This window comes from Mixophyes fleayi, chromosome 1 (assembly GCF_038048845.1).
Source record: "Mixophyes fleayi isolate aMixFle1 chromosome 1, aMixFle1.hap1, whole genome shotgun sequence".
NCBI classification, from domain to species: Eukaryota; Metazoa; Chordata; class Amphibia; order Anura; family Limnodynastidae; genus Mixophyes; species Mixophyes fleayi.
Window position 1 is genome coordinate 439,788,344 of NC_134402.1, and position 12,070 is coordinate 439,800,413.

Here is a 12,070-nt window from a genome sequence, read left to right on the forward strand (position 1 = left end):
TTATAAAAAATTGAAGTTGTTAATATCAAATATACATGCAGGTGGTGATCACTGGTGTGCTTCCAGTGCTTCCATGAAGGAGAGATGTGGACAGAGACCAAAAATACAAACAATAGCCATAAAATAAAGTAATCCAGATCAATAAAAAGCATTTATCAACAACCAAGGTGCAACGGCTTCAATATAGCTGGCCGTGCACAGCTCTCATTGTTGTTAGTGAGTAACTAGATCGCAGCGTGCCCTATACATCCTACATTATGGATGGCGGCAGACCACACATGTACATACATGCTCATCACGGGCGGCTCCAATGACCCCTAAGAACCGACATGCCACGATCTGTAAATGTGTGTCTAGCAAAAAGGATACGATTCACCACACTATGGACTTAGATAGTCTTTTTATCAATAAATATTCCCCTTAAATCTACATGATTGTTTTTATACTAGAGATGCTCAGGCTCGGTTCCCCGAGAACTGAACATACCCGAACTTGGCAGATCCGAGTATCGAGCCGAGCCGGCTCGGTACTGTCGCGCCCTCGGAGTTGAAAACGAGGCAAAACGTCATTGTTACTTCGTCGGATCTCGGGAGTTTTGGAATCCTTTTTAAAATCCAACATAAGGACCCCCCCATTTTTCTTTTCTGCCACTGCTGTGTGCCAATGTATCCTAGATGTGCTAGGAACTGCCGTGTGTTTGTGTCATTGCTCTGTCACTTACCATTCAGCCAGGTCGCTGCAGTATTTGTCCGAAAGTGTATGAAAATAATATTGTGATCTGTGAGGTGGTCAAAATTGACTGCAAATGACTTGAAATTAGTGTTATTGAGGTTAATAATAATAATAATGTAGGAACAAAAAAAAAGAGAAAATTATGTGATTTTAGTATATTTTAGGATTTTTTTCTAAAAAATCCAAAACCAAAACACACGAGGGCGGTTTTGCCAAAACCAAAACACGAAGCCAATCCAGATCCAAAACCACTTCACAGAGGTCAGTGAGCATCATCATCATCCTCATTTATTTATATAGCGCTAGCAAATTCCGTAGCGCTTTACAATTGGGAACAAACATTAATAAGACAATACTGGGTAATACATACAGACAGAGAGGTAAGAGAACCCTGATCCCAAGCTTACAATCTATAGGACAATGGGAGTTAGAAACACAAGGGCATGCGCTACATCATATTGCACAATGGACCAGCTAGAATGCAAAGGTAAAAGTACTGAGTGGGCTGTGTGTGTGGTAATGTTGGTCAGAGGGTTGTTGTTTATACTTATTCCTTCTTTTACCCTAGTTCCATCTCTACCCTGTCTACACACAAAAATTGATGCCGTCCTATATTTCCTGGTCTCCATTTCACACCAGCACATCACAGGTGACATTAAGGACCAATACTCTAGGACAGAGACCTGCCTGGGTAATGTTCTCACATAGCCGTCTGCTCTGGCTGCAGAGTAATTCCTGTACATTACTTTACGTTTCCCCTTCTCTGGAACTTTTAAAGCAGAACTGGAAGAAAAAAAAACCTAGCAGATACTTTTTCTATTTAACAGATGAGTTTATAAGCATCAGACTTTATTTTCCTCCATTATAGCCTGAAGATAGTGGAAGTATCTGGGAATCAATAAGAGAAAAACAAACAAGCTCTTGGACAGGGCAGTCCCCCGTCACCGTGTGTATCTGCGAGCGTCTTACTATCAGACTGCGCTCTTTACTTTCATTCTGTGTCTAGAAGCAAAACTATATACTTCCGTTGTATCTGCACGTTTCAGAGACCCACGGCTACAGTAAACATACCCCTAGCCGTCTCTCTACAGAGTATAAAAGATGTTGATTATTGGGGGGTGTATAGGTTTGCAGGCTGGTGAAGCAATGGACAACAGATTGTTCATTTAGAAGTTATTAATAACTTGATGAGACCTTTTAAAGAACTCAAGCCTCACATAGATATGGTATAACACTAGTGGCCTGCTCTTCAAGAGACGTTCGTTGTGACAGGCAGTAGAGCTCTGAATCTCAGTCATCAACATCTCACTGCGTATTATGCTTCGAGACAATAGACCAGTCAGATTGAAAATTCTCCTGCGGTAGGAAATTACAGTTACCGAATCACCAGAGGTTAAAGGACTGAGATCATGAAGTCACCATCGTTCTGCCACTTCTGTGTCTCCTTTCAGTACGGTCTTAAAAGGAGCTTTCCACCTTAAATTCATTGGCTTGTAAATGGCCTCCTATAAATGTAACAAAAAGCATTGCTTTATCTTTCTAGACACTTATCAATGGGTTGTTTATATTGACTACTCTGGGATACGACACAGCGCTGATCTCCGGCAACCACCCAATGCAGAAACACAGCAAAGCCACGTAGTACCCAAGGCCAACAACAACAACAACAAACAACTCTGCCAGCTGATATAGCCAAGGCTATATGTTCCTATAGAGATATTACACCTAACATACAGCATGTACTATATTAGGAGTGTTACAGTCTTATTGAGTGCTAAGCTCACGTTTACCATAGAGAACAAACATCTATTTAGTGATGGCAGTCAAACAAAACTACCGAGTGGCAAATGCCGGCTTGCGTGCCTAACCAATCTTTCTTCCAAACACAAGAAGCAAAGATGTTGGGACATTACTAATTGTTTTGCCTAAACGCAGAGTGTTTGGAGTTGAAATAAAGCATTAAAGATACGTAAAGAAAACCAGCAATGAGGTTTTACAAGAGATCTAATTGCTGGTCATCCACTCTGTGCAACAGGCCTAATGTCACCGTGTGTGTGGTCCAATAACCACCCCCATTTCTGATAAGGATCTGATGAAATTGAAGTATCTTTGGACAGCTTGGTAAATGCGGTCAATACATGACACTTGCTGGCCTGTATGATCATCGTCCGGCCGTACTAATTGTGCTGAACGGCTACTGTTGTTGAAGTCGACCACTTGCATGCGTTAACATTAGAACTAGATCAGAACTGTTTTTTAATTGAACACTGCAAATTAAAACGCTACCACCAAGAAGAAACATTAATCAGCGATACGCCGTAACTGCTACGTCAACAGATTTCTAAATAGCATTAACATCTGGTACCATCAACTCACTGGTGACAGCGAAATATAGCCTAGTCAAAGATAACATTATACCATCTGTGTGCCACGGTCAGTCTAAGGAAATTCAACCTAAGTAATTGCTAAATAAATCGGTTTTTTGGTTACAATAGCAGACAGAATATCTCTACAAGACAGGGAACTGCGCAAGTGGCTTTTAATCCATTACATTTCCGGTAATGAGTGAATAGACTTATATTTCATCTAGAGTGCCTTAAAATGCCCAGCCCCCATCCTTTTTCACTTATCTATTTCTATTTGCGGGTCACACATTCATCTTCAGTCTTCCCAAAACATAAAGATCAGAGTAAACCATACAGTGATAGAAATATTAACGACTGAAATATGGGTTAATGAGTATTCCTTCTTCGTGGTCAATATTTAGTGGAACCTCTTCTGGAAGCTGTTACAGCCACTGGTCTTCATAGATGACTCTATATCAACTTTAAACTCCTAGATGGAGCACATCTGCCCGCTCTTCTTGGCAAAACTGCTCAAACTAGGTCATGTTATTTGGGGAGCGGAGATGGACGGCTATAAGCTCTTGCCACAGAGTTTTGATGGTAATAAGGTCAGGATGGTGACTGGCCCACTCAAGGATATCTATTTTTTTAATTTTACGCCACTCCAATGTTATCTGCAATGTGCTTTGGAACTCTGGTGAGAGACCAAACATCTGCCCCAGTGTAAACTTTTTGAAAGAGGGTAATCACTAGAACATGATGCTGCAACCTCCATACTTCATCAGACCACAAGACATTCTACCACATCTCCATAGTGCCTCCTAGATGACATTTTACAAACACTGTGACCCTCCCGTAATATCCATATATGTGAATATTTTGGAAACCGTTGACTGGCACATAAAGTTCAGTTACAACCCGACATCTACGTTCCTGTACCATAAAGTAACACATCTGGGAAAAGTGAGCTAATTACTACATGGGGGCTGAATACTTTTGCACTGTAAATAGAAAAATATGTTGCACCGGTCGCCTTCACACAACTGAAATGCTGTTCTCTTGCAGTGTACCGGTCACATAGACCCAGGGGAGACAGCTGTTTGCTAGTTACAAGGGACCTCAGTGATGTCACTGCTTCTTAGGGAAGAGATAGACAGCATTCTCCTTCTACGAGTATTATATGTCTACTCTATCAACTGTAGATGTGTAAGAAGGTATCAAAAGAAAGGTACAATGCAATGTTCTGTAGTTCTCTAGAGAGGTTCGCATCCTAATAAACTCAATCTTTAGAATAAAGAGGATACTCTATGGAACAACAAGGTTGTGGGTGATACAGGTTTAAAGGTCAATTGTTCAGAATCCTGCAAATCATTTTTCCATAACTTGGGTGCAGTTTTGCCGGACACAATACAAGAGTAAGCAAAAGTTAGCTGTTTTGTCACACTACATATCCTTGTGAAATACTAAACTGTGATTGGGTACGATAATCCAGCAGAAAACATGCCCATTGTTAAATGATTATCTCCAGCTGGAGTCTGGCAGTGAGCTTCCCTCTACTGAGATTAAACTTGAATGAGATCTCACTAAGGGATAAGAGACACAAAATAAAGCTCATTGGTTTATCAGTAGCTCCACATGTAGCTCGTTCAGTGGAAATTCTGATTGTTTTGCTACATTTGTAATGATGGTCAGAAATAAAATGTATTACAAAGACAATGCACCATATACTGTCTCTTACAAAAGGAATCTGACCATGAACCAATTGTCTCATTTTACTGAGTAACAAATCCAACAATTACATTTTCTTGTCTGCGATAGTTTTTTATTTCAAAGCACTGAAACTCAAAATTGAGTATGTTTTAATGTGACATTATTTTTCATCACAAAGAGCCACCTTTTGGATCGAGATCTGGGCATTTGTTGGACATTCACCTTTTTCATTGTTGAGCCGTTCCCATGCTAGCTTGGAGTTTGGGATCATTGTCCTGCTGAAAGGTAAACTTTTGTCTAATTGTCAGTTTAGCAGAGCATTTACCTGTATTTTGTTACATCCGTTCTTCCATCTATTACAACATGCCCAGTCCCCACGGTATAATACTGGCACCACCAGTTATTATTATTATTTATAGGGCGCCACAAAGTGTCCGTAGCGCCGTACAGGAACAAACAATAGGACAGTAGGATAGTACAAGATAAAACAGCATGGTACAGTTAACAATAAGCACTATAACTCAGGAAGCTCAAAGAACAGCTAAAGAGACAGGCTGAAAGGGTGAGGGTGAGGGATATTTAGCACAAGCTGGAAACCTGAGCCCAAGAGGATGGGTGCGGCTGACAGGTAAGAGCCACTGAAAGGTGCAGAGAAAAACAAGAGGAGACAGAGGGCAGAAGGTCCAAAAAGGAGGTGGGCAGAGTAGCTGGAGAGCAAAGTTAAAAGTGGTGGAAACAGGAGGAGAGAGGGCCCTGCTCAAAGGAGCTTACAGTCTAAAGGGAGTGGCAAACAAGCTGAAGACGCAAGGGTGATACGAAGATAGAGTCACACGGAACGAGAGAGAAAGAGGGGAAAAGGGATGAGAGAGAGAGAGAGGGAGTCGACAAGGTGGGTAGTTAAGCGGATGACAGAAGGGCTTTTAAGAGAAGGTGGGTTTTTAATGCCTGTTTGAAACTGCAGATTGGGGGATGTTCTGATGGAGCAAGGGAGAGCGTTCCAATGGAGGGAGCAGCGCGGGAGAAGTCTTGAATGCGTGCGTGAGAAGAGATAATCAGAGGGGAGGAGAGGAGACGATCATTGGCCGATCAGTCACCAATACGTCACTGTAGCTATACATCCCACAAAGCAACTGGGTCACTCTCACGCTCCTTGACGTGCTTTTAGCTGGTTCATTCTGAGTAAGGGTTTCTTTTGTGCCACCCTATCGCACAGGTCAGGGTTATGCAGAGGTCTTGCTATGTGATGACCAACACTCCTTTACTCCAGTCCGAGCTTCTGGACTCAGTGGCTCCTTCTAATGGATTGTTGTCCTCTCTGTGGCTTCCCTCACAGGTCTCCACCATGTTTTCGGAGAGTGCTTAGAGTGATGACCTTCTTTAGGCAGCGTCTGAGTAGATGTAGCTTCCAATTCTGACAATTGAACAGTGTCCACTGATACAGCCAAACATTTGCATATTGTTTTGCACCCTATTCCTAAATTTAACATTTGTATTCCTTGATCTCGAACGTCTTTGGGATGTTCTGTAGTTTTCATTGTCTCATCTGCCTTTTACATTTGAACCATGAATAATGATCCCTTAACTGTGGGGGTTTTATCCAGAAAATGTGGCTATCATTCTAATGACTGGTGGAGGCCACTTGTAAGGTAATTGTACATTTCTGTAAATGATCCCACCAGTGTAAACTTAGAGCTGCCAGAACACAGGGACTCAATAATTATGCAAACAGCATATTCCAGATATTATTTTCTCTATCCTTTGTCTCCTATCTGTCGGTCCTGTCTATATGTCCCTCTTACATTGTACGCTGCATATGGTATGCTGTATTGTGCAATTAATACATGTATTGAATTTGTTTTATGCCACTTTGTTGCTAGGTATTATCTGGTTTATGTATTAGTATTGCATTCCTACATTATTACTACACGTATTTGTTTTGTATTGCTGTACGGCGCCACAGAATCTGTAGTGCTTAAAAGTAAATGTTTATGATAAAGGTAACATAAAACAATGTCACATTAAAGTAAAACTAACTTTGAGATTCAGGACTTGTTATTCAGTGAAACAAGAACATTGGCCAGGGGTATGAATACTTTCCCAGTGTGTTGTATGTACTGTTGCATACTTTGTCTTGAGATTTCAGTAAAAAGAAAAATCAAGTCCTTCGCAAAATCCTTAATATTAATTCATGTACTGTGCCTAGGAGATTACAATGCAACAGTGACACTCAGGGGCCAAATTACAATGACTGAAATGTTTGTTAATGCACATTGAATGTTCCACCATTTTTTCAAAGAGCTTTCCACCTTTACATAACCCACTGTAATATGGTATATTACTCTCGGGTAAGATTTAAGTGGGCGCCCCTTACACCTCCACCTTAGAATCTTGCCGCTAGCAGCTGTAACAGACAATGAATGGGCAGCACGGTGGCTAAGTGGCTAGCACTTCTGCCTCACAGCGCTGCGGTCATGAGTTCAAATCCCAACCATGGCCTTATCTGTGTGGAGTTTGTATGTTCTCCCCGTGTTTGCGTGGGTTTCCTCCGGGTGCTCCGGTTTCCTCCCACACTCCAAAAACATACTAGTAGGTTAATTGGCTGCTATCAAATTGACCCTGCTCTATCTGTGTGTGTTAGGGAAATTAGACTGTAAGCTCCAATGGGGCAGGGACTGATGTGAATGAGATCTCTGTACAGCGCTGCGGAACCAGTGGCGCTATATAAATAAATGATGATGATGCTGATGAATGAATAATACTGGAGGAACCATTTACATCTAATTAGCAAGTGTTGTGATCAGAGCACCCGATTAGACAGGTGACGAAACCCCACAAACTAGTAGGTGGAATTATCCTGATGTGGAAAACTCTGTACAAACCTCTTTATTTTTTGCTTGTCACTCGACAAAAAGATTCTGCTCATAATAAGCAATCGCTGAGTATATTATAAATGGATGCAAGTGGTCAGAACACCTGTAGCCTCTCTTTTCTGTAGGTCTTTCTGACAAGCTTAGAATTTAATCCTAAAATACACATTATAGAACTAGTCTTATTGCCCAAACCTGCATGCCAACAGGTCGGATTCTTAAGGGAAGCGATTCTTTTTCTCCGCACAGCAGAACGACACAGGGATGAGTACATAAAACAGCCGCTGTCTATATACCGTAATGTGGACCTGCTGGCTACACACATTGGATGAAGCTATGTGGGCACTAGGTACTCTCGGAGATCTAGTATGGAGTGAGGATTTCTCACTATATAAACATATTTGCACGCTACAAAATCCTTTTCATAGGGGTATCAGCTTGTATTTAAAACTTAGGGTCTCAATGCAGTGGCAGAACTTCCGGAAACTTCATGAAGATAAAATAAAAGTTAATAAGACGGGTTTCTGTTATTACAAACACAAATTGCAAATAGAAAACATCCGACACCTTACAAAAGCAGTCATGTAAATACACAGATGACAAGGAGAGTAAAAAGAAAGCAGGAGAAAGAAAGGCAAAATACCTTCATTGACTGAGAAACAGGAATGTAAAGTACGATCAGACCCAGAGGGATCGCAGTCAGTGCGAGCAGAAGCATCAGGGGCAACAGCTTGCAGAGGAAACAAGAGAGGAGAGAGACAGTGCCAAGTGAGCAGATCAGTATAGAGGCAGAACACAGAAAACAGGTTATAGAACAATGAAGACCAGCAGATATCTGACAGACACAAGAAGAGTGCAAGAAAAGAAGCAGCATACACAAAACACCACCTTCTGTTAATCTGGCTCAGTTTATCAGTACGGTTCAAAGTCAATGAATACATCACCATAGGGCAACTGGTTAGACCGATTTTGATTTTTCTGTTTTCTGCTACATTAAAATATGGCTATTTCCACGAGGATTTTCTACGGACTTCCATGCCCCTAAATTATGAGGTATGTAGCAGGTTAGTGTGTGACTGGATGGTGATGTCACACAGTGAGCGCAGTCACACAGTCTATGTAGCAGGTTAGTGTGTAATTGGATGGTGATGTCACACAGTGAGCGCAGTCACACAGTCTATGTAGCAGGTTAGTGTGTGATTGGATGGTGATGTCACACAGTGAGCGCAGTCACACAGTCTATGTAGCAGGTTAGTGTGTGATTGGATGGTGATGTCACAGTGAGCGCAGTCACACAGTCTATGTAGCAGGTTAGTGTGATTGGATGGTGATGTCACACAGTGAGCGCAGTCACACAGTCTATGTAGCAGGTTAGTGTGTGATTGGATGGTGGTGTCACACAGTGAGCGCAGTCACACAGTCTATGCAGCAGGTTAGTGTGTGATTGGATGGTGATGTCACAGAGTGACGCAGTCACACAGTCTATGTAGCAGGTTAGTGTGTGACTGGATGGTGATGTCAGAGTGGCGCAGTCACACAGTCTATGTAGCAGGTTAGTGTGTGACTGGATGGTGATGTCACACAGTGAGCGCAGTCACACAGTCTATGTAGCAGGTTAGTGTGTGATTGGATGGTGGTGTCACACAGTGAGCGCAGTCACACAGTCTATGTAGCAGGTTAGTGTGTGATTGGATGGTGGTGTCACACAGTGAGCGCAGTCACACAGTCTATGCAGCAGGTTAGTGTGTGATTGGATGGTGATGTCACAGAGTGACGCAGTCACACAGTCTATGTAGCAGGTTAGTGTGTGACTGGATGGTGATGTCAGAGTGGCGCAGTCACACAGTCTATGTAGCAGGTTAGTGTGTGACTGGATGGTGATGTCACACAGTGAGCGCAGTCAGTCACAGTCTATAGAACAGGTTAGTGTGTGATTGGATGGTGATGTCACACAGTGCAATCATCCAGTCTTTGATTGACCATGATATTTTCTAATCAACTTGATTAGAAACCATAATTTAATCTGTTTCGACAGTACTCCTCATTCTGCTGCTCTGATGTAAAGGTAATGTTTGACTCCCTTGAGGGACTGGGAGACTACTGGAAAGGCCACTGAAACATTTTGTGTTGCTAATCACTGCGACCTTCCCCAACCAGTAGTAATTTTCTTTGTATGACCAGCCAATCATCTTCCAGTTGTTTGGATTGTATCACATTGTTGGACGGAGGTCATATCATGAAGGACTGGATTGCGCACTTCTATTCTAATATAATGAGCACCCCCTTGTCATTTCAAGGTCTTTATTGATACTTGTGAAATGTCATGTACCCTAACACATGTATACTAAAACCACAAATTATACTCATCAAGGTCTTTTACTATGAACACCTGTGCACAAGGGGTTGGGTATGGAATGTCGACAGTTTAAATATCTACACAATTATAAGGTCGACAAAGTTAAAATGTCGATATGTACAGTGTTGTGAAGTCAGCAGTCCAACATAAATCACTAGATTTCAAAAGAAAAAGCCGTCAAAGAAATGGTTTAAAAAAAAAAAAAAAAAAAAAGGAGTGTTTCCATGCTGGGACCTGTAGTGCATCAGGGACAAAATGCACTTTTACAATCAAATAATAATTATCCCACAAACACCACTCAGGGGTGTGAGAGGAGCCCTAGTGCTACCAGGGTTGGTTAAACCTGTAGGGATAGCAGGGGGCTCCACATTTGTTTTTGGCGGACCAGAACTCCCTAGGGAACCCAGTCCTGTGGTTTGGTATTATTGCAGGGTGACCCCAGGGAACCCACAGGTGCCCAGGCTGGCAAAGCCTCATGCTGAGAATAGTAAAATCGGGGAGACCCCATCCTTAGGCTGGCAGCATTAGGGTTGGTTACGCTATTGGGGGGATGGGGGCTGTTTTACTTTTCATTTCTTGCTGGGGGAATTTTTATTTTGGCGGGGGGGGGGTCATGTATTGTGTTAAATCTAGTGATTTATGTCAACATTTTGACTCTCGACCTTACAACACTGTGCACCTTTTACGTGTTGACCTTATGAACATGTAGACATTTATGCCTGTCAACTTATGACAGTGTAGACATATTGGTGTAGACATTTTGACAGTCGTGCACAAGTACTGACACTGTATGACTTACAGTATTGAACCTACCTTAGCGCCCCCTATGTGTACATACCAAGGTCTTATGCCGTGCCTCTGACACGTCATGTAACGCATTACCAGCAGATGCCCAACTGTCAACAAGTATCGTAAGACATTGTGCCCAGTATTATTGTAAGCAGTATGCGACATGCAATGTGGGTAATCGCTGTAAGGTCTCAGGTGTCCTTATATGATTGTAAGCAGAGCCCTATCTTCTGAAGCACACCTGTACTCAGCTATTCAGCATAGTAAATATCTGTAACTCTTCCTTAAACGTTGGTAATAGAACTTTTTAGTTGACATCATGAAACAAAATAAAGCACATGGACTAATTGTATTTCACTTAACTATGTTAGTATGTTTACATTGCTACTGACACTAATGCAGAGTATCCTGACATTATAAATACATACTAACTCTATTTCTACTCTACGTACTGGTATTTTCCCCATGAGCAGGCCGTGCCAAGGTAATAAAGGGAATTGTAGCACAAGCAGTGGAAGGCTGGCTGGATTACCATATGAAAGGGGATGAGGCCCTAATGACTCACACATTGTATAACTAGAGGTCAGTGTTAAGATTTAGAGGTCACTTCTTGACAATTCCTTCCTATAGAGAAATTACCATATGTCATGCACAACCAGCTTCAAATTAATCCTTCTCTTTGCTGAATGACAATGCCAGCGGCTTCCTCCGCAAGTTAAACAATGTTTTGTAAAGCGGGTGTTTGCTTTTCATGCAGTTAACTCCTTTTGTTGCCCTAGGACATCTGCATGAAAACTATCTGTTTCATAATTCAATGCAAATGTATCATAATGTCACAGTGGCACGTGTGAGGGGCGAGGTGGCAGCGCGCCGCTCATCCAGGATTTAGCTGAACAAACAAGGGCTTAATTCCGAGGAGGGACGACATTTGCATTCAGGCTCTTGACATAATAGGAACGTGCATTTTGAATATCTATGCCTTTCAAGCCGAATTACTGCAACATGAAGTGAAAAAAAAGCTCAAAAGCCAAAGCTATTATCTCTGGTTTCTATTTAAGCAGCGTCTTCTGGATCGCTCGTTAAAACAACTACCGGGCACCGAACGCTTTTCTGAAAACAAGACTTTTAACTAAATGCTTTGAATTGGGTACCGGGATGATTTTGTTAGATTTACAGAGTTAAAACATTCCGTGTGTTCAGTAAATGTTTCCGTGAAGATGACTGGCCAGTAATTTTAGTCAAGGCCGCTCGCAATAAAACAAAGTAAAGTG

At 41.9% G+C, this 12,070-nt stretch overlaps 1 protein-coding gene across 3 annotated transcripts in view; it reads right to left on the reverse strand.

Moving 5' to 3' along the window:
- Positions 1 to 12,070, reverse strand: part of WDR7 (WD repeat domain 7) — a 275,561-nt gene that overhangs the window by 182,789 nt on the left and 80,702 nt on the right. For 2 of the 3 annotated variants that reach the window (XM_075184972.1, XM_075184988.1), the window contains exon 17: positions 8,298 to 8,384. The exons of the other annotated variant lie outside the window; for it this stretch is intronic. In XM_075184972.1, coding sequence (XP_075041073.1) covers positions 8,298 to 8,384 — 87 coding nt within the window. The remainder of the gene's footprint in view (positions 1 to 8,297; positions 8,385 to 12,070) is intronic. 3 annotated transcript variants of the gene reach the window in all.